The 27,948-nt window shown below is 44.7% G+C and overlaps 2 protein-coding genes across 12 annotated transcripts in view; one reads left to right on the forward strand and one right to left on the reverse strand.

Moving 5' to 3' along the window:
* malt3 (MALT paracaspase 3) overlaps positions 1-19,586 on the reverse strand; it is a 105,919-nt gene extending 86,333 nt beyond the window's left edge. For 2 of the 3 annotated variants that reach the window (XM_067973392.1, XM_067973391.1), the window contains exons 1-2: positions 19,344-19,586; positions 6,944-7,126 (exon numbers count right to left, since the gene is read on the reverse strand). In XM_067973392.1, the coding sequence (XP_067829493.1) occupies positions 6,944-7,126; positions 19,344-19,380 (220 nt within the window). In that variant the 5' untranslated portion in view covers positions 19,381-19,586. The remainder of the gene's footprint in view (positions 1-6,943; positions 7,127-19,343) is intronic. The other variant, XM_067973393.1, reaches the window with a different exon arrangement.
* Positions 1-27,948, forward strand: part of LOC137304714 (uncharacterized) — a 217,036-nt gene that overhangs the window by 185,184 nt on the left and 3,904 nt on the right. For 4 of the 9 annotated variants that reach the window (XR_010958614.1, XR_010958617.1, XR_010958622.1 and 1 more), the window contains 3 exons: positions 3,714-4,031; positions 13,947-14,215; positions 27,306-27,554. The gene's annotated coding sequence lies outside the window, so the exon portion shown is untranslated. Of the gene's footprint in view, positions 1-3,713; positions 4,032-12,963; positions 13,244-13,946; positions 14,216-27,305; positions 27,555-27,948 lie in introns of those variants that run through there. The other 5 variants (XR_010958615.1, XR_010958618.1, XR_010958620.1 and 2 more) reach the window with 3 other exon arrangements.

A 27,948-nucleotide genomic window follows, 5' to 3' on the forward strand; every position in this document is an offset into this window, starting at 1 on the left:
TCCTGCCTCATCCACCCCCATCTCCAACAAGTGCGAGGAGCTCATAGACTTCTTTGTCACTAAGATTGAGACCATCTGTTCAGCTCCCTTTGCCGTTTCCCTCCCTTCCCCTAGCTCACCAAGCCAAACTTCCCCTAAGGTTCCTCCCTGCCCTAGACCTGAACTCGGATCTTTCTCCAGTATCTCTCCCATCTCCCCTCATGCCCTCTCCACGCTCATCTTGACCATGAGACTTCTGCTCCCGCGAACCTATTTCCACCAAACTACTGACCACCCAACTTCCCTTCCTGGCCCCCATGTTAGCTGATATTGTTAACGGTTCCCTCTCCTCAGGAATTGTCCCCCTCCCCTTCAAATCTGCTGTCATCACCCCTCCTCAAAAAACCCACTCTTGACCCCTCTGTCTTTGCAAACTACCGCCCCATCTCCAATCCCCCTTTCCTCTCAAGTCCTTGAACGTGTTGTCACCTCCCAAATCCCTGTACATCTTTCCCGCAGTTCTATGTTTCAATCCCTCCAATCAGGTTTCCGTCCCTGCCAAAGTACTGACAAGGCCCCTATCAAAGTCACAAATGACATCCTATTTGACTGTGACCATGGTAAACTATCCTTCCTCATCCTTCTTGACCTGTGTGCAAGTCTTTGACAAAGTTGACCACACCATCCTCCTCCAACGCCTCTACTCCGTTGTCTAGCTGAGTGAGACTGCACTCACCTGGTTCCATTCTTATCTATCCAGTTGTAGCCAGAGAATCACCTACAATGGCTTCTCTTCCTGCTCCTGCACTGTTATCTCTAGAGACACCCAAGGATCTGTCCTTGGCCCCCTCCCATTTTTCATCTACATGCTGCCCTCTGCGACATCATCTGAGAACAGGTCAGGTTCCACATGTACGCTGACAACACCCAGCTGCACCTCACCACCATCTCCCTCGATCCCTCCACTGTCTCTGATTTGTTAAACTGCTTGTCCGACATCCAGTACTGGATGAACAAAAATTTCCTCCAAGAGATTGAGAAAACCAAAGCAATCATCTTCGGCCCCCACCACAAATTCCATTCCCTAGCCACCGACTCCATCCTCTCCCTGGCCACTTCTGAGGCTGAACCAGACCGTTCGCAACCTTGGCATCCCGTTTGATCCTGAGATGAGCTTCTGACCACATATCCGCTCCATCACCAAGACCGCCTACTTCCACCTCTAACGTCAATCTCCGCCCCTGCCTCAGCTCATCTGCTGCTGAAACCCTCATCCATGCCTTTGTTACCTCCAGACTCGACTACTCCAATGCTCTCCTGGCTGGCCGCCCATCTTCCACCCTCCATAAACTTGAGCTCATCCAAAACTCTGTTGCCCATATCCTAACCCACACCAAGTCCCGTTCTTCCATCACCCATGTGCTCACTGACTTATGTTGGCTCCTGGTTCGAGAACATCTCTATTTTAAAATTCTCATCCTTGTTTTCAAATCCCTCCATGGCCTCGTCCCTCCCTATCTCTGTAAACTCCTCCAGCCCTACAACCCTCAGATCTCTGTGCTCCTCTAATTCTTGCCTCTTGCGCATCCCCGATTTTAATCACTACACCATTGGCGACCGTGCCTTCAGCTGCATAGGCCCTAAGCTCTGGAATTCCCTCCCTAAACCTCTCCGCCTCTCTCTCTCCTCCTTTAAGATGTTCCTTAAAACCTACCTCTTTGACCAAGCTTTTGGTCACCTGTCCTAATATCGCCTTATGTGGCTCGGTGTCAAATTTTGTTTGACAATCGCTCCTGTGAAGGGCCTTAGAATGTTTTACTATGTTAAAGGCACTATGTAAATGCAAATAGTTGTAGAATATCCCCCACCACCCGCTCCGCCCTCAGGGTACAGTTTAACAGGTGTCTGATGCCTTCTAATACTAGTAGGATTCAGGAACATGAAGTGTGAACGATTTCCCTCCCTGGCCTGGTCAGATCAGCTAACTCAACACATACAAGGGATCGAAACCAGGACTTTTAGTTTGTACAGCTTGGTATCACATCACACAGCACGTTTTTCCAGTGACCTATCAGGAGAGTCACGACAATCCCACGATTTCATCAAAAGACTGATTTTTAAACTAGAGGTTCAACAGGGGAGGATTTTTCTATGTGTTAATGACCACAATGCACCACCGACCTCTTGGCAGGCAGTATGATGTCACACTCGGATGGAAGTAGGCGCCTCATCCTCAATCTCAGTCATGACACTGGGCACTGAATGGAGGCCAGGGTGGAAGGGAAAATAGCAAAGAGAGAGAGACACACACACTTGACTTATCTCTTAGCAGAGCACCATTGGCACAGAGCTGGCAGCAGGTCACCAGCCTGTTCTTTCACTGAGGATGGTGGGATGACAACAGTGGGGGAACTCAGGAGATTTACTGAGCCTGACTACATGAGGTAGACAAATCATTAGAGACACGGCGAGATTTCTGGAGAGCCCATGCCATCAGCAACAATGTAAGGAAAATCGAGGGCACAGCACCCAGGTGTTCGAATCGGCACTAACTGGTGTGAGGCTCCACAGTCAGTAGTGCATGGCTGATCCAGCTTCTACATGGATACCTCAATTTAGCTCCTTCGTACTGGCAGGCTTAGTAATCCCTCAGACTAATTTTTCTCTGATACCATCAGCCTTCACTCTTCAAACGATCACTGCCTTTGTGTTTGACAAAATGTGAGGTGATGCATTTTGGTAGATCGAATCGGGCCAGGACCTACTCCGTTAATGGTAGGGCGTTGGGGAGAGTTATAGAACAAAGAGATCTAGGAGTACAGATTCATAGCTCCTTGAAAGTGGAGTCACAGGTGGATAGGGTGGTGAAGAAGGCATTCAGCATGCTTGGTTTCATTGGTCAGAACATTGAATGCAGGAGTTGGGATGTCTTGTTGAAGTTGTACAGGGCATTGGTGAGGCCACACTTGGAGTACTGTGTACAGTTCTGGTCACCCTATTATAGAAAGGATATTATTAAACTAGAAAGAGTGCAGAAAAGATTTACTAGGATGCTACCGGGACTTGATGGTTTGACTTACAGGGAGAGGTTAGACAGACTGGGACTTTATTCCCTGGAGAGTAGGAGGTTAAGGGGTGATCTTATAGAAGTCTATAAAATAATGAGGGGCATAGATAAGGTCGATAGTCAAAATCTTTTCCCAAAGGTAGGGGAGTCTATAACGAGGGGGCACAGATTTAAGGTGAGAGGGGAGAGATACAAAAGGATCCAGAGGGGCAATTTTTTCACTCAAAGGGTGGTGAGTGTCTGGAACGAGCTGCCAGAGGCAGTAGTAGAGGCGGGTACAATTTTGTCTTTTAAAAAGCATTTGGACAGTTACATGGGGAAGATGGGTATCGAGGGATATGGGCCAAGTGCAGGCAATTGGGACTAGCTTAGTGGTATAAACTGGGCGACATGGACATGTTGGGCCGAAGGGCCTGTTTCCATGTTGTAACTTCTATGATTCTATGATTCTATGATAAACTTTTTTTCCCAGTTTGGGGAAGGGAAAACACCTAGAATAATCTTTGCATTATTTTACATTGGCCCAATACCATCAACTCATGGGTTATGATTTTAGCTTGGAAATGGGAAGGGAGTGAGACCCGGAAGTAAAGTTAGCGGGTCGCAATCTGCGATCACGACACTGATGAAGGCAATGAATTTTACTTCTGGCTTTCGTGCCCGGCAGCTATTGACTGGCTGGCTGTTGGGCGGCAATCGGAGAAGAGGGAGTGAGAGATCGTGTGCCGTGGAGGACATCGCAGGCCAGGAGGTGATCAGGTCGCCAGAAGATCGAAGGTTAGGAAGAGTCAGAGCTACGGAGGGGTCTCTCGGGTCGGCCGATCGCAGGGGTCCTGTCAGCCAGGTGAGTTAGTTGGGCCTGGATGGAATGCTCCTGCTCCTCCGGGCCCACAAGCAATGCAGTAAAGGCCCTCACCTCATGGATCCAGCCCTTCTCACCTACTTTCACCTGACCTGAATCAGAAGTGATGGGAAACCCAAACAGGTAAGGTTAAATTAATTTTACATTTGTAATACACAAAAAATTAAATGCTTCAACTATCGCAATGAGATGTATTACCGCTTTAAGTATTGGCCCTCCGGCTTTAATGGGAATAGGACATCTGGCTTTCTGTTGCGCGCACATCCTAACACGCCTAGGTTAAACCTGGAAGTGGGTGCGTTGGAGCCAGGATGCAGTCCCACTCCAAAAATCGACTATTTTTACTACCCACCCACCCATTCTTCGGGGTTAAAATTACTCCCAAGGTATTTTAACACCACCGTGAACCCATTTGTTTAAATGTACTCACCGGCCTTAAAATAATGCTGGTCAGAAAATCGAGGCTATAATGATTCAATGGGCACGGAGAGACTGGTAATGTCCGTGGAGTGGGACTTAAACCCACAACCATTTGACTCAGAGGCAAGAGTGCTACCCACTGAGCCACAGTTCACATTAACTGTTGACAATTTCCTGAAGTTTGTTGTGGAAAATGTGTCTCTTGACTAGTGTTTCTCAGATTCCAGGCTATCTCATCACACCAGTGATAAGTTGGGAGAGAGAGGGGGTGGGGCAGGGAGCACGAAACAATAATTTCTGTACCGCTTTCTCCTCAAGTCTGGTAACTTTTTACCAGCTGCAGTAGGAAGACTGGAAGTAAAAGGAACTCCGAGGTGATCCTTTTAGAAGGAGCTGGTCGCACATCTTGCAATTACCTCATTTGTTAGCCCATTGAGCCTCTACCAACAATATTGGCATGGTGAGCCGGTTTGTCTAACTTCCATTCAACGCACATATGCTGGGAATTTCCTTGGGAATTCTCATGTTCCGCCGCCCTAAATTTGGTGGAGGTATGGCAGAAACCCCGTTTAAATGCATTCCCATGGCTTTGTCCCATATTTCATAAATGCAAGTCTTTCTTACTCACCTACCACCGAAGAGGTGGGGGGGGAAGGGTGGAGAAGTCCAGCCCCACTAGAATTCTGCCCCGAAGAGGAGAATTCCTCCACCTCCCATGACTCTAGCGGTCTTCAAAATGCATTGGATGCCAGTTGGAGAGCCATACTCAGCAAGAGTTAGTCAGGGTGACTCGCCTCCTCTGGGTGGAGACACACTTTGCATCACCTTGAGGTTTACCAACGAGGAAGACCAAATTAATACTTCGCTGTGTGTGGCAAACCACGTGAGTTTGAGAGTGGGGTGGTGACCCTGTCAGTTTGATAGCACACCAACAGGGTGCACTGGCTCTCAGACTGTTCTTAGAGAACATTAAAAAAAGGGAAGGAAGAAAGGAAAGAAGAAAGACGCATTTATATAGCGCCTTCATGACCTCAGGACATCCCAAAGTGCTTTCCAGCCAATTAAGTACTTTTGCAGTGTAGTCACTGTTGTAATGTATGAAACGCGGCAGCCAATTTGCGCACAGCAAGGTCCCACTAACAACAATGTGATTAAAACAGATTATCTGTTTTAGTGCTGTTGATTGAGGGATAAATATTGACCAGGACACTGGGGAGAACTCCCCTGCTCTTCTTCAAAATAGTGCCATGGGATCTTTTACGTCCACCTGAGAGGGCAGACGTGGCCTCGGTTTAACGTCTCATCCAAAGACAGCACCTCCCACAGTGCATCACTCCCTCAGTACTGCCCAAAGAAGTGCATCTCTCCAGTGTTCCAGCTCTCCAACTGGCATCCAATGCATTTTGAAGGCTCCGAGAGTCATGGGAGGGGGAGGAATTCTCCTCTTCGGGGCAGAATTCTAGTGGGGCTGGACTTCTCCTGCCTTCCCCCCTGCTTTTCTGTATCTGCCCTGGTCCTAACCCATTTGCTGGGGGTGAGAGTGAGGCCTTTAGAGAATGTCTCTGGAGCCAACCGGAGGGAGGTTTCAGGATGTTGACCAGTGATGTAGAACAGTGATACATGTCCAAACCAGGATGTATACAACATGGGAGGGGAACTTGGAAGTAATTCTGGTCCCACGATAATGCTGCTCTTTCCTTCTCAGTAGGAGGAGTCACGGGACTGGGAGGTACCGTTGAAATATCCTCGGTTGAGTTGCTGCAGTGCATCATATAGGGCGTACATAATGTAGATATAGTGGCGGAGGCAGGTGGATAAGGAGTTCAGTGGCAAGGACACCAATCAAGCTCTGTCCTGGATGGTGCCGAATTTTGCTGAGTGTTATTGCAGCTGCCCCCATCCAGACGAGTGGTGAGCATTACATGGGGACAAAGGAGTTAAATTATAAGGACCCTGTTGCCTAGACTAGGCTTGTATTCCCTTGAGTAGAGAAGATTAAGGGAGAATCTAATTGAGGTGTTTAAGATGTTTAGGGGAGTCGATAGTGTAGATCAAGAAAAACTATTTCCTCTGGTGGGGGTATCCAGAACAAGGGGACATAAACCTTAAAATCAGAGTTAGGTTGTTCAAGGGTGATGTCAGGAAGCACTTCTTCACACAAAGGGTAGTGGAAATCTGGAACTCTTTCCCCCAAAAAACTATTGAGGCTCAGATGGATAGATTTTTGGTAGGCAATGGTAGTAAGAGTTAGGGGACCAAAGTGGGTAGATGGAGTTAAGATACAGATCAGCCATGATCTAATTGAATGGCGGAACAGGTTCAAGGGGCTGAATGGCATACTCCTGTTCCTATGTACATGATGCTCCTGACTTGAGCCTTGTAGACGATGGAAAGATTTTGAGGGGCAGGATGTGGGCAGAGTACCCAGCCTCTGCCATCTTCTTGTAGCCACAGTGTTGATATATTGGTCCAGTTAAGCTTCTGGTCAATGGTGACAAGTTTATAACTATGCCCGCTGGTCCTTACACCCCCATTTAATTTTAAATAATAGACTTGATTTACCTTACCTAAGCCATTTAATATTTTATATATTCCAGTTGGAAATTCTCCCTTACCTGTCTTTTCTGTGGGTTGTAGGTTTGAGCTTTTTTTAAACCTCTCCTTCCAGCTCATCCTCCTTACAGCCAGAATCTTTTCTGTTTCCCTTCTCTGCACCCTTTCAAGGAAATGGGTGCCCGCACATCGTTTTTTTTGTTTCGTTAAAACGGACAGACGGCTAGTCAACGAACAAGGAGTCACTGTCATACAAAAGAAAACAGAAACACGGTGGCCTCGCATATAAAAATTCTCATACTAGTCACTCAGTGGCTCAGAGAACCTCCTAATCCTGCAGGATAGGAGAAGTAAAAGCAAACAGTGCAACCACATCCTTGGTATTTATTCAAGGCATATTAGGCTCAGACTCAAGCTCGGAAAGTCCCTAGAGCTCCAGTGTTTGGTGTACCTTGTAGAATTGGTGTCTTACATTACAACAGTACTTCAAAAGTACTTAATTGGCTGTTAAGCTCTTTGGGATGTCCTGAAAGGCGCTATATAAATGCATGTTCTTTCTTTCTCGTCAGTCATTTTGTAAAGGAAGAGCCTATAGGGAACGCAAGCATTCAAAAGTGATTTGCAGCTGGATCAAAGCATTTTACATCAGTTCTTTCCAAGCAGATTTTAGCCAAAAAGAAATGAAGTTTCCCCCTGTCCCGTTAACAATAGGTGACCCTGTGGGCTTGTGCTATAGTTTCACCAATAATAGCACAGGGAAGAGGGCTAAATCTCATTTGACATACAACAGTTTCCTACATTACACCAGTGACTACACTTCATAAGTATTTAATTGGCTGTAAAGCGCTTTGGGACATCCTGAGGTCGTGAAAGGTGCTGTATAAAGGCAAGTTTTTCTTTCTTTAGGATTGGGAGCGGAATCCATCTGCAACATGAACAAGGTACTGAGAGCACATTTGGATCCTGCACAATCTGAAGTACATGTGTAAAGTGGTGCATGATTACATATCATCTAATTGTAAGGGTGAGACCCTATTCTCACCCTTGCCAACTCTGGTTGGACGTATACCTAGAGGTTTCATCACATGATCTTTCTCTAACCGCTCCGCCAAAACAGCCATTTTTCACATCGCCAACATTTTTATAACTAATAAATCAAAGTGTTCAAAGAAAATGAAAAAATATTTTAAAAATGTTACTGCTCCTACAATCTCATTGATTTCAATAACTTCAGATCATAACCACTGGTAATGGTTCTGCCGCTGCCATTTACAGCTACTCCTGACCAATCTTTTGTTTTTTAACGTGTCCCATTCTTCCTTGCCTTGCACCATCATCCCTTTTGTCATGTAATCACTCTTGCCCTCTACCCTATCACAGACCTTCCTTTTTGTTCTTTTCTTTCCTCCCCTCCCTCCCTCTCTCCCCCGCCTTTCCCTGGCTTTGTACTTGCTTAAAACTCTTTTAACATCTTCCAGTTCTGATGAAAAATCATTGACCTGAAATGTTAACTCTTTCTTTCTCCACAGATGCTGCCGGACTTGCTGAGCTTCTCCAGCATTTCTGTTTTTATTTCAGATTTCCAGCATCTGCATTTTGAAATAGTTAAAGCAGGTTAGGTCAGTTGGAGAGGGAGAGCATGAAAACCTGGCAATGCCTAGGAGTCTAGTGGAAGGAAATGGCATCAGCACCAGGGGTGCAGACCACCCTGTTGGGTGTGTACTGATGAAGGATCCCCCTTCCCACACGTCCTCTGGGTCTCGTATATATCTTTTACTTCTCTCATTTCTCTCACCCTGCCTCCTTTTATAATATCTCCTATGCCTGACTTGTCACATCTCTCCGCAGAGCCTGTGTCTGACTTGCTGAGTGTTTCCAGCATTTTCTGTTTCTGTTCTAGGAGACCATTGATGCCTAGTGTACATCTAAACTAACTAACCATATATTTCTTTAAATGGCAATGTCCTCTTATCAGGATTCTGTCACATTTCCTTTTTGAAGGACGTAGTGACCCCCACACTCACCACATTTCTCAGCAGTTTGTTCCAGAGGGCAATGTCTCATTGAAGACAAATACTTGCTAACATCTAACCTAACACTTTGTTTATGGATTTTACAAGCACAACCTCGTGTCCCAACATCCCTATCTGTCTTATCTAACCCGACTGCATCTGGTTGTAGTTACATTGTAGATGATTTCAGGCAGATCATTTACTTGTTGGGCAATTTGCTCATGGACATTGCTCAAGTCAATGGGTCTTCATAGCGTGGGCTGCCCGCACAAAGTGCAGGCTACCCACTTTCCTGGGTTTCACTGTCTTTCTTTGTGTAAGATGCAACCATGCAGAGAGAAAATAATCAGTGACACTGTGTTGCACCAAAGCTTCCAGCGCACTGCTGTGGAGTGAGAGGGAAAATATAAAAATTTGCTGGAGACGTATTTAAAATGTATAAAGGTGTACTTGGCATGGAGTCCCCTCCCCCTTTCATTGTGACTTTTCGACTGTCTACACTTCACGGCCATACTTCAATTCTATTAAAATGGGACTCACAGACTATGTGATCCTCACCCTCCCGCCATGAGCCTACCGTTTCCAAGTCTTGCTGCCGTTATCAATGTAGAGAAATGTGTGGCCTGGTAAAGGAAATGACCTTTTATAAACCTTCCTGTGCCTACTGAGGTCAGTTCTGCCCCGGTGTCTCACTAAAATCCCAACATGCTGCTGGTCAGCAAATTTCAATCTTCTAAATGGAAGTGCTAAATGTTATTGAGATGACACTGCCCACACCAAATAAAACAATGACCGTGAACAGAGTGCAAGGCTAAAATTCAGCCCCCATCACGACTGGTGCATCAATATGACAAACCAACAGAACAGCCCACTACGCACAGTAATCGCAAAGGGAAAGGTGCATCAGTGACCTGGAGAGGGGGAATTCACAGTGAGGAGATGCTTCCACTCTACTTAGCAACTCATTCCTACCCCCCACTCCAACAACCCAAGCGAGGATTAACTCAGTGCATGAGGGATTAATGTGTCTCTCTATGTCAATGCAATGACAACTTGCATTTATATAGCAACATTAATGTAGTAAAACGTCCCAAGGCACCTCACAGGAGCGTTAGCAGACAATATTTGACCATGATCCACATAAGGAGATTTTAGGACTGGACTTTAACAAAGTCAAAGCTAATGTAAAATGCAAAGTAAACAATATGAGGGCCGATTTTAACCCTGCACACTTGGCCTAAACCCGTGCCAAGGACTGTTCCTTCAGGACCCCAGCAGCAGCTTCCTGCCGGGTTCGACAGGGAGACTGAGGGGCCCATGCAGATGAAGCCAAGGAGTTAAAATTTCCCAGGCTTCACGCTACTGAGTTCTGGACGGTTTTCTGCCTGGTTTGGCCTCAGCCAGCACGATTCCCACCCTGAGTTAAAACTGGGGCCATGATGTATATGCTGGCTGGTCTGTCTGGTATCCCGCTATGGGAACCTTTCTATCAACAGGCAGTGAACTTCAGTGGGATTATTAAAAAAAAGTCTCATTATTTCTAATTAACAATCAAAATAGCTTTAAATGTTAAGTCAAAAAGAATACTGCACCCCTGGGAATTCACCCTTGGTAAACTGAATCTACTATCATAGCAATATTATACAATAAATTAAACCAAAATCCCTTCCAAGTTAACTAGATAAAATTCACAAAATACAGACTCATCATTGGCTGATTGATTGGATGATTCTTGACTGTCAAACAACCTTTTTCCTATCTCCAGTATTTTTATAACTATTAAACAAAATTGTTCAAAGAAAATTAAAAAAAAAACATTTTTTTAAAATGCCCCTACGATTTTTCTCCCGGGTGCTTTGCTCGCAACAGTGTCCTGGAGATTAATCTTTAATTCCTGGAGACACCAGGAAAATCCTGGAGGGTTGGCAACCCTAGGCTAGTGGGCCTCATCAAAATCCAGTCATGGAGACGTGACAGGCAGCACCGTTAACCCCAGTGAAAATTCCAAAAGAGCTGTCACTGAAAACCTTCTAGGCTTCCCAGACACTCATCAGTGCAGTGAACAAGGTGTTGCAATTTTTAGTTAAAGTTTGCCGTGTGCTTTAAGAATACATATATTCAGATGGCGAAACAAGTCTGAACGGGACAGACAATGACACAAGCAACCGAGACAAATCAAAAATTGAGTAAACCAGTCACTGTGAGAGTTTTGATATAATGAAAGTGAAACTGGATCAAAAAAGTTATCATTTTAACCCATTCCCCACTACAGTGATCAAAATTAGGCTTTCACTGAAAGAGAAATTCAGTGTTCCAAGCAATTTCCATTTAATACACAGAATACAACAGGACTATATTGTTCCAAGTGCTGACTAATTGTCCACTCCATCTCCAACAACTTGCATTTATATTGCACCTTTAACATAATAAAACGTCCAAATGTGCTTCACAGGAGCGTCAGCAAACAAAAATTGACACCGAATCAAAAAATGTAACATTATATTTACTTACAGTTGAACAAGGACTTTGTTAATGATTACCTGAGAAAGTTTGCACTGCAACTCTCCAATCACTGATCTCACTGGATCTGTTCATAATCCAATCACTGATCTCACTGAATCTGTTCGTAATCCAATCACTGATCTCACTGAATCTGTTCATAATCCAATCACTGATCTCACTGAATCTATTCATAATCTAATCACTGATCCAATCTCTCTCTTCATAACTCTCTTCATACTTAGCAATTCCTCAGCTTTTAATTTTGAAAATAAATACAACTGAGAAATGGGAACAGACCAAAAAAAATGAAGCTTTATTACTAGTTTCAAAGTTTTTGAACACAACTGTCGTATTATATTTATATTTTTCTCGAGGGCGCTAGAAAGGAAGTGATAGAAAATACCAACTCTGGTGTCACCTGTGGCTCAGTGGGTAGCATTCTCGCCTCTGAGTCAGAAAGTTGTGGGTTCAAACCCAGTCTACTTCAGTGCAGTACTGAGGGAGTGCTGCACTGTCAGAGGTGCTGTCTTTCGGATGAGACGTTAAACCGAGTCCCTGTCTGCAATCTCAGGTGGATGTTAAAGATCCCACAGCACTATTTCAAAGAGCAGGGCAGTTCTCCACAGTGTCCTGGGCCAATATTTATCCCTCATCCAACATCACTGAAAACAGATTATCTGGACATTATCGCATTGTTGTGTGTGGGACTTCGCTGTGCGTTTTCTACATTATAACGGTCACTACATTTCAAATAGTATGTAATTGGCTCTAAAGCGCTTTGGGACATCCTAAGGTTGTGAAAGGCCCTATATAAATGCAAATTCTTTCTTTCTTTCTTTCTTTCATTCAACTACTTTCTCCATTTGTAACAGACATGGTGCCGAACTTTGCAACAACAAAAAAATCACTTAATTTAGGAACTTCTGTGGCCTGACAAGTTTTGTTAGTTTAGGGTGAACATTAATAATTTAGGAATTATTTTATTTTATAACACAGGGATTTATTAGTGAATAATAAGAGGTTAAATCTAGAAATTAAGAACCTCACTGCTATGCAAGGTACCTGTCTAAAACCTGGTTTAAACTGAAGCCCTAGGGCAGTCATCCCAGGCTCAATGTTTGACACTGTGCACCTGCTCCAAATCATAAACTTAAGATTTATTTTATTATTAGCTTTCTGTTCAAAGGAAACACATTTAAACAAATTAATTTGAATTGAAATTGTGCAAAAATAGGCTGCTTTAACACAAGTCGTTTTCCAGTGGAAAAAAAGAGCAGTTTGAATTAATAGGAGTAGACAGTACGCAATGCGACGGGCAATTTACTAGGAAATATTAAAATTACACCATCTTGCCAGCATGTTCACTAATGGTACAAGCAGATCTCTGTCTCAGAGCTGTAAACGAGAAATCAGTAAGCGATTGACATGCTATGATGGGCCTCAGAATCTCTAGGAAGAGAGGGGGAAGAGAAAGTCAAGCAGGGTTCCTGCTTATGATTTCTGCTCTGGTGAACCCTGCTGCAGGTGCAGGATGAGGACTGGATCAGATTTGACTGTGGTTGAGTCACCTGCCATAAGTCGTTACTAAGTCTCACACATGTAGACTTAGGTGCAGTACGGAAGGGCTGCCGCCAGCTGCGGACCTGTACCCCAGCAAGAGCTACCACCAAGGGGAGAGGAGGGGGAAAGGAAGGAAATCAGAGGGAAAAACTGGATGAGAAAAGAAAAAACAGGCTGAAATACATCTCCCAGCAAACACCTGTGCTTACAATTCCCACAGTGCTTCAGCCTCTATGAAAAGCCTAGGACTTCTGTCTTCTAGCACCTGAACAGTCTTAACTACCCAAGGTAATTAAGCTCCAGTTGTACTTAAGTAACCATCTTCCCTCTCCCTGCATTATGTATCAATGTTCTTCAAAATATAGGCCTGTACTATAACTATCAGACTAGTCTCAAATGCAACAGACTTCCTATCTCACTGTATCTCTCATACTATTCAGATAGCTCAGTCTGACAAAAATGTATCCATCACTGCCCTGAAGTTAATAATATCCTCTGCTTGCATTGCCTCCCCAGGAATGCTATTCCACATATTCACTACCATCTGCTCATGTTTAAATCCCTTCACGGCCTTACTCCTCCCAATCTCGGTCACCTCCTCCCGCCTTACAATCCCCACCCCCAGAACTCTCTGATCCCCTGACTCTGGCCTTTTGTGCATCCATCGCCCCATTACTGGTGGCCGTGCCTTCAGCTGTCTAGGTCCATGCTCTAGAATTCCCTCCCTAAGCCCCTCTGCCTCTTCACCTCTCTCCTCCTTTAAAATGCTCCTTAAAACCCATCTCTGCGACCAAGCTTATAGTCACACCTCCTGATATCTCCTTCTCTGGCTTGACATCCTCTTTTACGCTTCTGAGATGCCTTGGGACATTTGTCTACATTAAAGTGCAATATAAATGCAAGTTGTTCTTTTTTATATTAAGTATTCAAAAAATACATGCTTCACTTACAGACTTAATTGTGCAAATGTGATGTCTGCTTTTTTATTCAGTTGCCGTGGGTAAGGAAAACCCCCAGTTATTTTCCAGGAACCAAGCTAAAACCATTTTGTGAAGATCTCTTTGAAGCTTCTTTCCAAATTCTTTCACTGGAGAGGTGCACCCCTTCCACACTCCAGCAACCCCCTGGCCTGCAACTGCATAACCTCTGGCCCACTGTAATCAGCATCACAGGAGATCCGCTATATTAAAAGCATGTGTAGACATCACATTCCAGACGATCTTAAAATGCTGGTGCTTCACAGCTGCAGCCTGAGACAAGGTAAGCACATTCCAATCCACAGTGATTAAACTGTGATTTACCCAACTGTGTTTACTTGAACAACATAGAAATTATAATACGGAAACAGGCCATTTGGCCCAACTAGTCTGTGTTGGTGTTTATTCTCCACATGTGCAGTAGTCCTAATCCCTCTATCATGAGCCCCAATATTGCATTCCACAATCCTTTGTGTAAAAAAGTTTCTCCTGCTCTCTGTTCTAAATCTCTTGTATTTAATCTTATATCTATGTGCCCTCATTCTAGACCCCTCAAGCACTGAAAACAGTATTGCATCTATCTACACTGTCCCATTTCTCTATCAAATCACCCTGTAATCTCTTCTTTGCTAATGAAAATAGCTTCAATTTTTCAAGTCTTTCTTTCTATTTCCATTTCCTCATACCAGGAAGCATCCTAGCGTATCAGTACTGTAGTCTTAAAGGCACACAGCAAAATACATGGTGTAACACCCCTGTCCTTATAAAACAACATATAATCTGACTTACAATGAACCACACCACATGAGATCTGCTATTTTTTTTTAAAAAGAGGGAATTTATAAACAAAATTTACTGAACATGAGCGCATTTTAATGTCAATCTGTCACATGATTTTTTTCTCTGTGTGTATGGGACAGCTTCCCCCAGAGTTATTCTTTGCAGTGTTTCAAAATTTATTATATTTCTAGATGGTTCCTTAATGGGCAGCACACTCTTTAATCTTTGCTGTTTGTTTGAAGTCCCACCACCCTATAAACACAAGATTACAAGAATCTGGATGATGCTGCAAGATATTTCCTAACTGTTTTCTTCACATGGTATTTTATTCTTGAACTGACTCATCAAGCTCCCTTCTTTCTATTGAACAGCGATATTGTGCATTCAATCTCCTACCAAATAAGTTAAACCTCCTTTCATTATTACTCAATAGCATAGCTATGTCACAACTCAATCTCTTCTTAAAAAGGGGAATCTCACCAAAAACCCTCCGAAAAATCAGATACAAACCAATTCTCATTAACTTCAACTATTTTTCATTTAGATAGTGAGTGCTGATGAAATCATTGGGTGGATTGGTTCCAACAAGTGGGAAAGAGCATGCAAAGTTGAACTGACATAATCAGTGAAGCATCCTGAATTAGTGATGATGTTTGTCATCGACAATAACTCAACTCCATGAAACGGTTGTGGATCTATATCTCTCCCAGGCAACTTCCTCCACATGATGCTCTCTGCTTAAATACATGTAAACCAGCGGATCTCCCGTGGGATTGCTCACAGTCAGAGGATGCACTGTTTTACATGGGTTATCCCAGGTAACACACAATGTATTATTCTGATGCTAAGGTGAGCCTGGATGTAATCTGGACCACTGCTTTAAGGTCTAATAGTTCTAAATAGGCACAGCCTCAGATCAGTTGGATGCTAATTCTTCTTGGGATTATCAGGAGGTCAATTAGTGGTTAATATTTCTCTGTAGATTAGAGGGCATACTGTTTTATAACAATGCGCATATTATCAATGAAGTGTGATGGGGATTGTGTAACAGGAAGCAAGTGTGACACGGAAAGTGCATGCTATGTGCAAGACTTTTAATATATTAGACAGAGATTGATATATATGACATTCAAAAGCCAAAAAAGGATATTTATCATAACTGTTAAGATATTTAAACAGGGCCCTGAAGTTAAATTACCATTTTCTTCCGAGTTAAGTGTCATTCGTTTATATGACCCGAACAGGACTTTTGCTATACTTAACCAATTTCTACTACATCCCCTCTATTTCATGTTTCTGGATTCAGGTTAAACTGGAAACTGACACTGTGAACTGGTTAAGTACAAACCATCTGCTTTGCCTCCAGCCAAACAAGAAAAACTTATGGTAACATTGGATCATAGCATTCTAGTTTAATGTATTCTATTACCAGGCATCTCCATCAGTACCTCACGCTACTATCATCATTTGAAATGGGTTATAGGTTTTTCCATGTGATTGGTGAGGTCCAAATCCAGTCTTAGCTTCTTTTCGGTAAGTCACTGCTCCTGATCGCATAACCCACGTCTACCCAGTGATTAGTCATTTCAAAATCTCTTCACTAAAAAAGGTACTATTTTGAGGCAAGAGATTATTTTTGAAGATTTTTTTTTGCTGGATCAGCCCATTGAAAAAATACATGCCAACCAAACCCACAGGTATTCGATTTAAATTTCTGCTTCTCTAAGGCTGATCCTCACTTGAGGGTGGGGATCTGACCTACATTTTAACAAAACTTCTCAAATAATATTTTAAAGGAGTCTTTGCCCTTCCATGAAGTGTCCACACTATATAGGTGCAACAACAACAACTTTCATTTATATAGCGCCTTTTACGTAGTAAAACAGGAGTGTAATCAGACAAAATTTGACACTGAGCCACAAAGAGATTTTAGGACAGGTGTCCAATAGATGGCCAAAGAAGTAGGTTTTAAGGGGTGTCTTAAAAGGAGAGAGAGGTGGAGGGGTTTAGGGAGGGAATTCCAGTTGCAGCCTTCAGTACCCACACTATATGCACACACACACCTGCACCATCGGCACTGTGTACATGTATGTTGTACTGCCGCAGCCCTCAGTACCCACACTATGTACATACAGCACGCACCAACCATCCAGTGTGCAAGCATCCTGCCCCAATATGCACATGTAGCCCACAGCAACCACATTGTGTACAGACTGCCCTCATTTTAAAGGGGATGCAGGAACAGAGAGCCCTGGGGGTTCACATACACAAATCTTTGCTGGTGGCAGGACATGTCGATAAAACTGGTAGAAAAGCTTACGGGATTCTGGGCTTCATAAATAGTGGCTTAGAGTACAAAATCAAGAAAGCTATGTTAAATCACTGGTTAGGCCTCAGCTGGAGTATTGTGTCCAATTCTGGGCACCACATTTTTGGATGAATGTCAAGGCCTTGGAGAGGGTGCAGAAGAGAATTACCAGAATAATACCTGGGATGAAAGACTTCAGTTATGTGGAGAGACTAGAGAAGCTGGAATTTTTCACCTTAGAGCAGAGAAGGTTAAAGGGAGATTTAATAGAGGCGTTCAAAATTGTGAGGGGTTTTGATAAAGTAAATAAGGAGAAACTGTTTCCATTGGCAGGAGGGTCGGTAACCAGTGGACACAGATTTTAAATAATTGGCAAAAGAAACAGAGGGGAGATGAGGAGAATTTTTTTATGCAGTGAATTGTTATGATCTGGAATGCATTGCCTGAAAGGGTGGTGGAAGCAAATTTAATAGTAACTTTCAAAAGTATATTTGAAAAGGAAAAATTTGTAGGGCTATGGGGAAAGAGCAGGGGAGTGGGACTGATTGGATAGCTCTTTCAAAGAGCTAGCACAGGCACGATGGGCCGAATGGCCTCCTTCTGTGATGTGTGATTCTATGATTAATGATGTGCACAATATTAATGTGTATATACTCCACCCATGTACTTACAGGTACATGCGACCCACATTACCCACACTACACACATACAGCCCGCACTGCCCACAGTGGGTACACGCAGCCCACACTGCCCACAGTGGGTACACGCAGCCCACACTGCCCACAGTGGGTACACGCAGCCCACACTGCCCACAGTGGGTACACGCAGCCCACAGTGGATACGTGTAACCTCCACCATCTACACACAGGCTCCGACCTATGTTTAAAGGTTAAAATGTGCACAAGCAGAGTGCACCGCCCACAATATAGACATGCAGTCCCCACCATGCACTGTGTGCAAACCACTTGTACTTGCTCAAATGCAGTACCTAGATTGTGTATATGGAGCTACCATCCCACACACACACACACACGGCACTGTACATATAGCACCCAGGATTAAACTATATACACAGAGCTGCAACTATATACGCAGAGGACAGTCTGAATGAACTTTGGCACAAATTTGCTTCTCACCTCTTCATCATATCAGCTTTTAATTATTAACACAGTCTACACTTAATTTAAATCACTCTATAAGTGCCCTGATAATCCAGTTTTTAAGCACTACATTCCCACTTTGCTGAGTTACTGACATTGTTTGATTCAAATTATTGGATAATTCAAAATTTTAGCCCCCCCCTCCCCCCCCAAAGAAAGGGACTTTGAAATGAACAAGAGTAGACTGGCCCAGTTGAAGGGGTCACTGGAAGCAACGAGAGGTGGGGATGAGTTGAGAACTTGCAATCTGTCTTTCCTTTCTCCTGAAATAAACAAGTACTGACGGGAGAGATCCAAAAACCCCCTGACACGGCTATAAACCTAACTCAGCGCACAGCAACTGTTATTTCCTGATCTTTGCAAAAAGAAAAATGTAATTGGTTTGTATTTAAAAGAATGTAAGACTTGGCATTTATATAGTGCCTTTCACTACCTCAGGACGTCCCAAAGCACTTTACAGCCAGTGAAGTAGTTTTGAAGTGTAGTCACTGTTGTAATGTAGGAAACACAGCAGTCAATTTGTGCATAGCAAGGTCCCACAAACAGCAATAATATACATGACCAGATAATCTGTTTTAGTGATGTTGGTTGAGGGATAAATATTGGACAGGGCACCCAGGAGAACTCCTGTGCTCTTCTTCGAAATAGTGCGGTGGGATCTTTTATGTCCACCTGAGAGGGCAGACGGGACCTCAGTTTAACGTCTCATCCGAAAGATGGTACCCCGCCCCCCCCCCCCGACAGTGCAGCACTGCCTCAGGTACTGCACTGGGAGCATCAGCCTGGATGATGTGCTCAAGTGTCTGGCATGGGACTTGAACCCACAACCTTCTGACTCAGAGGCACAGCTGACACGGTGGACACACAGTGCACATCTGCAACTGATCCTAACCTAGGGAGGAAGCGACAGTCCCAACCCAGCTCTCTCCTCAGGATTGGGCTAACCTGGGCATCGCACCTGATGGGACACCTTCCCTGACCCAGACCCCATAAATATTGCAGGGGGAAAAGTCGGTCAGAGAATGGGCTATTTGCAACATTGATATTCTTTGGCGGGGAGGGGGAGCTGTAGTTTTAATTCTAGATTTGCAGAGGGTTTCTCTCTCGCTCTAAATTTGCCCTGAAATTGACAAGTGATCAGTTTCCAAAGCCCAGAAACTCACCTGGGGAGACGGGGGTCGCTCTGGGAACAGCCGGCATCGGGAGCGGTGCTGGATCTTGCACCACGTACCTGGGCACAGTCTCCTGGGGGGAGGGGAGTGGCGGGGGGAAGTTGGTCAGCGCTCCCGAGGATCCCGGCGATCTCCGATCCTCACCCGCACCTGGAGCTGGAGCCGGAACCGGAGCCGAGCAGCAGCAGCCGTCTCGCCATCAGCAACTCTCATTTCACTCACTTCGGGCCTCAGGAAAATCCCCGGAAGTTAACTCACATGCAACAGAAAAAAAACTTTCTTTATGGAAAGTTCCACCGCACATTGAGAGCCGCCTCGGCTCCTCTAGGTCCTAACGCCTCCGCTAGTACAGCTGACACCATTCCTCTCTCTGAAGGTCAGGCTCTCTCCTTACTGCCGTGTTATTTATCCAACTGCTAATTAAATCAACAAAAACGGGGCAATAAAACAAACACCCATATTAAGAAAGAACTCGCGTTTATATAGCGCCTTTTATTTCTTCAGGACGTCCCAAAACGCTTTACAGCCAATGACTTACTGTCGAACTGCAGTTTTTGATCTAAGGGGGTGGTTTGGACACAGCAAGATCCCACAAAGAGAATATGAGACAAAGGACCAGTTAATCCGCTTTGGTGATGTTGGTTAAGGGATAAATGTTGGCTGGGATACCAGGGAGAACTCTGCTGCTTTTGTTCGAAATAGTGCCATGGGATCTTTTACATCCACTTGAGAGGGCAGATGGGGTCTCGGTGTAAAGTCATATCTGAAAGACGGCACCTCCAACAGTGCAGCACTCTCTCAGTACTGCACTGGAGTGTCAACCTAGATTATTTGAAAGTTACTATTGAATCTGCTCCCCCATATGAGATGAGGAGAACTTTTTTTTAACGCAGCGAGTTGTTATGATCTGGAATGCACTGCCTGAAAGAGTGGTGAAAGCAGATTCAACAGTAACTTTCAAAACAACTAGCCACATAAAAAAAAGTTCTCCTCATCTCATATGGGGGTGTAACCTTTCAGTAATGAAGAAGAAATCCACCTCAAACACCTTAAAAGGGGATTGGGTTCATTGTCATCTTGAATTTGAAAGCACTGAATGAGCAAGGACTGAGACAGCAAGGGAAGAGGTAACTTTGTCTTTTCCCTCTTCCTCTTCACAGCCTGAGACACAAGTAAGAAAGAAAGAAAAACAGAAAATGCTGGAAATGCTCAGCAAGTCAGGCAGCATCTGTGGAGAAAGAAATCTAACAAATCAGATCCTGCCTGACTTGCTGAGTATTTCCTGCATTGTTTTTATTTCAGATTTCCAGCATCTGCAGTATTTTGCTTTTGATGAAGAAAGACTTGCATTACTAAAGCACCTTTCACGAACACAGGACGTCCCAAAGCGCTTTACAGCCAACGAAGTACTTTAGAAGTGTAGTCTCTATCGTAATGTAGGAAACGTAAGTACAATCATCACAGCTGGACACAATTCTGTACTCGAGGTCTCACTAATACTCTGTAGTTTCAGTATTACTTCCTGGATCTATATTCAAACAATCTACTTTGGTCTAAAGTTTTGCTCGCTGTCACATCTGCTGCCGTGGACTGCACTGACAACTTTAACATTCGGTTAACTATCCCAGGAGAAGGTCTCCAAACTCCGGCGGCTGGCGGAGAGCCTCGTCCGCTGAGATTAGGCAAGCTCAGCACTAGGGTTGCCAACCCTCCAGGATTTAAAGGTTAATTTCCTGTACACTGCTGCGAGCAACTCCAGGGAGAAAAATCATAGGGGCGTTAAAAAGAGATGGTGTGCCTTTTTTTACACTTTCATTTATTAGTTAGAAAAATGTCGGAGATGGTGGGGGGATAAAAGGCTGTTTGACTGGGCGGGGCGGTTGGAGGCGGGAGGTCATGGGATGAAACCTCCAGGAATACGTCCAACCAGAGTTCATGACCCTACACAGCGCACAATTTTTCGACTATTATTGTGGACAGCAGGATTGTCCAAAATTTTGATATGCACCTTTGGCAGATGAGTCTCCCTGACAGCTGAACAAAGTCAGAAAATTCCCCTTTACACGTGTTTCCTTACTCACCTTATTTAACAACAGAACCTTATTTCTGTAACATATTTGCTGTGTTCAATACCAGTATGTATTACCTCACATTTCTCAATATCAACTGCTATTTGCAGTTAGGTATCAGCCGTCGCTCAGTGGGTACCACTCTCGCCTCTTGAGTTAGAAGCTTGTGGGTTCAAATTCCACTCCAGAGACTTGAGTACATAATCTAGGCTGACACTTTAGTGCAGTACTGACCGAGTGCTGCACTGTCAGAGGTGCTGTCTTTTGGATGAGATGTTAAACCGAGGCCTTGTCTGCCCCCTCAGGTGGATGTAAATTAACCATTGGCACTATTTCGAAGAAGAGCAGGGGAGTTCTCTCCGGTATCCTGGCTAATATTTATCCCTCAACCAATATCACTAAAACAGATTATCTGGTCATTACCACATTGCTGCTTGTGGGAGCTTGCTGTGCACAAATTGCCTGCTACGTGTCCTACATTACAACAGTGACGACACTTCAAATGTACTTCATTGGCTGTAAAGCGTTTTGGGACGTCCTGAGGTTGTGAAAGGCGTTATGTAAATGCAAATCTTTTTTGCTTTCATCTGACCAGTTGTTAATCCTCTGTAGATCTCTTTAAATTCACACCTTTTCCTCTTCCCATCCGCTGGTGTATCATGCCTCCATACAACTTGGTGTCATCTGTAAGCTTAGAAAACTCTCGGGCAAACTTTACAAGTGTGTGGTCCCAGTGCAGAGCCTCACTCATCAAGGGCACATATTATGCAGTCAAACAATTTATCCTTTCACTTCTAATACTACCATCAAGATCATTGGTAAATATTATGGACAGCACAGGTTCCACAATGTATCCCTTTGCATTATCTATCTATCTATTTTATCTATCATCATTTTGCATCTAGCACACATTTCCAGCTTATCACACCTACTTTCTGTGACATGATTTTGTTACTTGCTAGGTATTACCTCTAGGTGTAATATTTGGGTATGACTTCTACTATAAGGTAATATATACTCACTTTTCAGTCCTCCCATCACTAGGGAGTGCTGCTGCTCCTCAAAGGGCCGTTCCTCAGGTCTGTACCTCTAGGTGGTGCTACATATTTGATACTTATTTTTAACTTCTTGTTTTCTCTTTTAATCTTTTACTTTAATGTAAAATGACTTTGTTTTTTTATTTACTTACCCTGCCCGGCCTAGATGCGACTTGGGCAATTGGAGGATACGTGCTGGGGGGGGCGTGGCCAATTTTGTGGGCGGAGATTCGTTTGAAAGCAGGGTCTAATGGACGGACGTAAAACATTGGGGATACTTGGGCGTATTGAGTTTTTGCATGTAACTCATGCATACAATTCAGCCCCTAGGGCACACTCTGCGATTCAATTAGATCATGGCTGATCTGTACCTCAACTCCATTTACCCTCCTTTGTTCCATATCCTTCGATACCTTCACCTAACAAAAATCTATCGATCTCCGTCTTAAAAGCGCCAATTGTCCCCCAGCATCCACAGCCTTTTGGGGGTGATAGTTCCATATTTCTACTATCCTTTGTGTGAAAAAGTGCTTTCTGATTTCACTCCTGAATGCCTAGGTCTAATTTTTTTTTATTCATTCATGGGATGTGAACGTCGCTGGCATGGCCAGAATTTATTGCCCATCCCTAGTTGTCCTCGAGAAGGTGGTGGTGAGCTGCCTTCTTGAACCGCTACAGTCTGTGTGGTGAAGGTTCTCCCACAGTGCTGTTAGGTAGAGAGTTCCAGGATTTTGACCCAGTGACGATGGAGGAACGGCGATATATTTCCAAGTCAGGATGGTGTGTGACTTGGAGGGTAATATGCAGGTGGTGGTGTTCCTATGTGCCTGCTGCCCTTGTCCTTCTAGGTGGTAGAGGTCGCGGGTTTGGGAAGTGCAGTCGAAGAAGCCTTGGCGAGTTGCTGCAGTGCATCTTGTAGATGGTACACACTGCAGCCACGGTGCGCCAGTGATGGAGGGAGTGAATGTTTAAGGTGGTGGATGGGGTGCCAATAAAATGGGCTGCTTCATCCTGGATGGCGTCGAGCTTCTTGAGTGTTGTTGGAACTGCACTCATCCAGGCAAGTGGAGAGTTTTCCATCATAATCCTGACATGTGCCTTGTAGATGGTGGAAAAGCTTTGGGGAGTCAGAAGTTAAGTAACTCACTGCAGAATACGTAGCCTCTGACCTGTTGTTGTAGCCACAGTATTTATGTGGCTGGTCCAGTTAAGTTTCTGGTCAATGGTGACCCCCAGGATGTTGCTGGTGAGGGATTCGGCGATGGTAATGCCGTTGAATGTCAAGGGGAGATGGTTAGATTCTCTCTTGTTGGACATGGTCATTGCCTGGCACTTGTGTGGTGCGAATGTTACTTGCCACTTATCAGTCCAAGCTGGAATGTTGTCCAGGTCTTGCTGCATGCGAGCACGGACTGCTTCATTATCTGAGGAGTTGCGAAAGGAATTGAACACTGTTCCAATTTTAAGATTATGTCCTCTCATTCTTGATTGCCTCATCAGAGGCAATAGTTTCTCTGCATATACCCAATCGAATCCTTTTAACATTTTAAACACCACAATCAGATCAACCCTCAATCTTCTATACTCAAGGAAAATAGGAAAAAACCTTGAAATGTTACAGTGTTCTAATGCCCACATTGCTCGTCTCTCTGGGTGCAAATGCGGAGGAAACTCCAGGCCATGGAATTGCCATCCTGGCCTGCGTTGGCTTAGTCAGGCTTGTCAGTGTGTATTTTTAAGTTGCTTTTATATTGTTCTCCTTTAAGGCAGATACTGGAAGCTCATTATCTGTGAGCCAGCCCCTGGCCCAGTTTGCCCTATCAAGTGGACATAAAAGATCCCATGGCACTATTTCGAAGAAGAGCAGGGGAGTTCTCCCCGGTGTCCTGGCCAATATTTATCCCTCAACCGACATCACTTAAAAGCAGTTTAGCTGGTCATTATCTCATTGCTATTTGTGGGACCTTGTGTGGGGTTCAAAATCCCTTTAACGAAAGACATTTGAAGGAAAGGGTTAACTGTGCCCCTTTTAAACAAAGACATTTGAAAACCTGCAAACACAGTAATGTGGTAAACAGTGTTCTTGCAAATCCTGTTTTTCCCTCACTGACGTTGATGGCATTGGAGAAGTATGAGTTTCGGGATCAAAGACATTGTACTGTGGATAGATATCTAGATTATTACATAAATAAGCTAGATGGATAATATTGAGCTTAAAGTGTTGTCAGGTTTTCAAGCACAAGCTTTTCAACACAGCAGGGAGTAATGTAAGTAAAGGCAACAAGGACATACATCAAAGGCTTCGGATCAGGAAAGCAATGATAGGTGTGAAAAAAGCATGGGCCTCTCACTCCTATCTGGTAATCTGTTCAAAAGAACTGGGAATTGTAAAACATCAAACAGTGTTGCACCCAATATGGTCAAATGGTATAAGGAATGGATTGAAGCCATTGAAGCAATCAAAATTTGGGACATAAGGACCATTAAGAATGTCTGGGTGTAGAAATGTAAGGGGCCGTCTTTACATGAAAGGCCATAAACAGAGACAGTAAAGGGGCCTTTTACAACCCATCATTCGAACACATAGGGCTCGATTTTAGGAGGGAGGCGGGTTGGCAGCAGGGGGTCGACTGGGCACGTGGGTAATGCACCCAGTGAATTCGGGGTGCTCCGCACGCGATCGCAGCCTGATTGAAGGTACTTACCTTGGCCTCCGGGTTTCACGCTGGAAAGCTGTGCAGCGGGCAGACTGCACAGCCGCATCATAGGCTGTCAGCTGGAGGAGCCCTATTTAAAGGGGAAGTCCTCCACTGACAGATGCTGCAGAAAACATGCAAAATTACAGCATGGAGCAGCCCAGGGGAAAGGCTGCTCCCAGGTTTAATGATGCCTCACTCCAGGCCTTACTGGATGGGGTCAGGAGGAGGGGGAGGACAGAGATCTTCTCCCCGGCGGACGGGAGGAAGTGGCCTGCCTCTGCCACCACGGAGGCCTGGCTCGAGGTGGCAGAGGAGGTCACCAGCACCACCAACATATAGCGCACCTGCATACAGTGCAGGAGGCGCTTCAATGACCTAAGTAGGTCAGCCGAAGTGAGTACACTTACTCATTCCCCTACACTCCGTCTGCCACATCACTGCCCCCACCCCACATCTCCTTCTGCACTGCCAACATTACTCTATCACATCACTCCTCACACCCACTCAAAGCTCATCCTCATCTTACCTGCACTTACTCACCTCGCCAGTACTCATCCCACCACTACCACTCAACCCAATCCTCATACAATCTCATGGCTCTATCTCATACTCACCCTCTCATGCATCTCTTTCACGGTCAGCCTCACTCAATCTGCCACTACCTGTGCTGCAGCCACAGGGCATGCATCACATATATGCAGTAGGAAGTGTAAGGCAAACGTGTCGTGAGCATGAAGGGGATGCACAAGAGTGTTTTGAGGGTTTGTCATGGTTTTTACTTCTATTTGATTTCTGATCAACTCACATTACATATTATATTGTCACCACTACTGCCATGTCTTTGCAAATCTTGTCTGGTTTGTGCAATAATGCCCTTTCCTGAGGATCACTATGAAGACCCACAACTGATGCCACCCATTGTGTCACTGCAGAGTGGGTGTAGGTGTATTTGCAGGGCTCTTTTGTGCAGATGACTGAGAGACGTCGGCGATGTCCTCAGTGGCACCCTGGAAGGATACGGAGGAGAAGTTGTTGAGGGCAGTGGTGACTTTGACAGCAACAGGTAAGAAGATGGTGCTCGAGCCAGCCAGGAGCAGCTCGGCATGAAGGAGGCTGCAGATGTCCACGACTACATGCCGAGTGACTCTGAGCCTCCGTATGCACTGCTGCTCAGAGAGGTCCAGGAAGCTGAGCCTCGGTCTGTAGACCCTGTGGAGAGGGTAGTGCCTTCTGCGACACATCTCTCTTGGCGGTTGCCCTCCCTCCTGCTGTGCAGGTGGATGTGTCACAGCACCATGTTGTGGAGCTCCACATGTCAGAGGTGGACGGTGAGGCTGGTGATGCTGTTCATCCTCCGAGGAGGTCACGACCGCAGCTACGGCGGCCCCCATCCGGAAGATGTATGTTTGAGGGGGTCCGCAAGGTAGGTAAATGTATCTGCACACTGGGGTTGAGGTTCCAAGTTTGTGAATTTTATTGTTAGGAGGAGGGTGGTGGAGGCCAAACTTTGTCCAAAGTGACAGAGTGGCCTCCTGCAATGAGTGAGGGTCTCCCCCCACCACCCCCCCCCACCCCCCCCCCACCCCCCCCCCACCTGTCAAATGGACCGTTGCAGCTGCCACAGGCTGGTGGCTGCAACACGTCCATTTCAACTGGGAGTGTTTCCCCCAGTACGGGAAACAGTCTCAGTTGAGTTGAAAATTCCACCCCTCCTAAAATATCATGTCAATCAGGTCTGCTAACGACCTGAAGTATCTACTTAATTCGTTTAAATGGCATCCCGCCGGATTTAATTGCCGGCGGGAGTCCCACATACGGGGGCTGCGCGCGCATCTAAGCGCGTCACTGGGGAACCCGGAAGTGGGCGGGTTGGAGCCGGGCTCCGGACCCACCCCGGGAATCCCCGATTTTCCGAGCCCCCCCAACACGAACCCGCCGGCTCGGAGGTCCGAAAATCGAGCCCATAGTCTTATCTACATCAAAGGGTCTCCAGTCACATGGTCAAAGCCTAAACTGTCAATCAATGAAGTATGTTAATGATTGAGACATAGCCACGGAGCGATTGGACAAAAAGAATGACCCTCCCAATCTACATCCTATTGGTAAAAAAACAATATAAAAAGACTTCTCTTCTTTACCATCTGACAGTCACAAGGAACGCACACTGCAGTTGAACATCACACAAGAAGAAGAGGACCTCGAGTTCTGAAGAGCTGATCAATCTTCAAGCCCGACGAGCAAAATCCTTGGTTCAAAGGTTTTATATATGTATTAATGATTTGCCTGATGTGTGTATGAATTGTTAAGTCATTACATAATAACGTTGCGAATTATTAAGTGTATAGCGGGATTTTATAGAGGAAAGTCATATGTATGGTTTGATTTTGCTTCATGAATGCTCGTATGAATGATAACGTCATTAAATAATTACTTTTGATTAACAAAACTATTGTGAGTAGTCTTTGCTTGATTATTTGTCCAGTGTCCAAGAATCACAGGAAATAAGGAATTCCCTACACTTGCTGTGCGCAAATTGGCTGCCGCGTTTCCTACATTACAACAGTAACTACACTTCAAAAGTAGTTCATTGGCTGTGTCCTGAGGTCGTGAAAGGGGTTATATAAATGTAATTCTTTCTTTGTGCTGTTAAATTCAATCTCTGTGGATTGGCAGAAGACTTATCGACTTGGATAATCAGTTCCTCGAGTCCAACTTAAAGTAGACCAATATATAAAGCCCTAAAAGTTTGGTTAGTAAGTGATACATTCTTTTGCTCAGGGCTCATTAAAAC

Source organism: Heptranchias perlo, chromosome 38, assembly GCF_035084215.1.
Source record: "Heptranchias perlo isolate sHepPer1 chromosome 38, sHepPer1.hap1, whole genome shotgun sequence".
Taxonomy (NCBI): Eukaryota; Metazoa; Chordata; class Chondrichthyes; order Hexanchiformes; family Hexanchidae; genus Heptranchias; species Heptranchias perlo.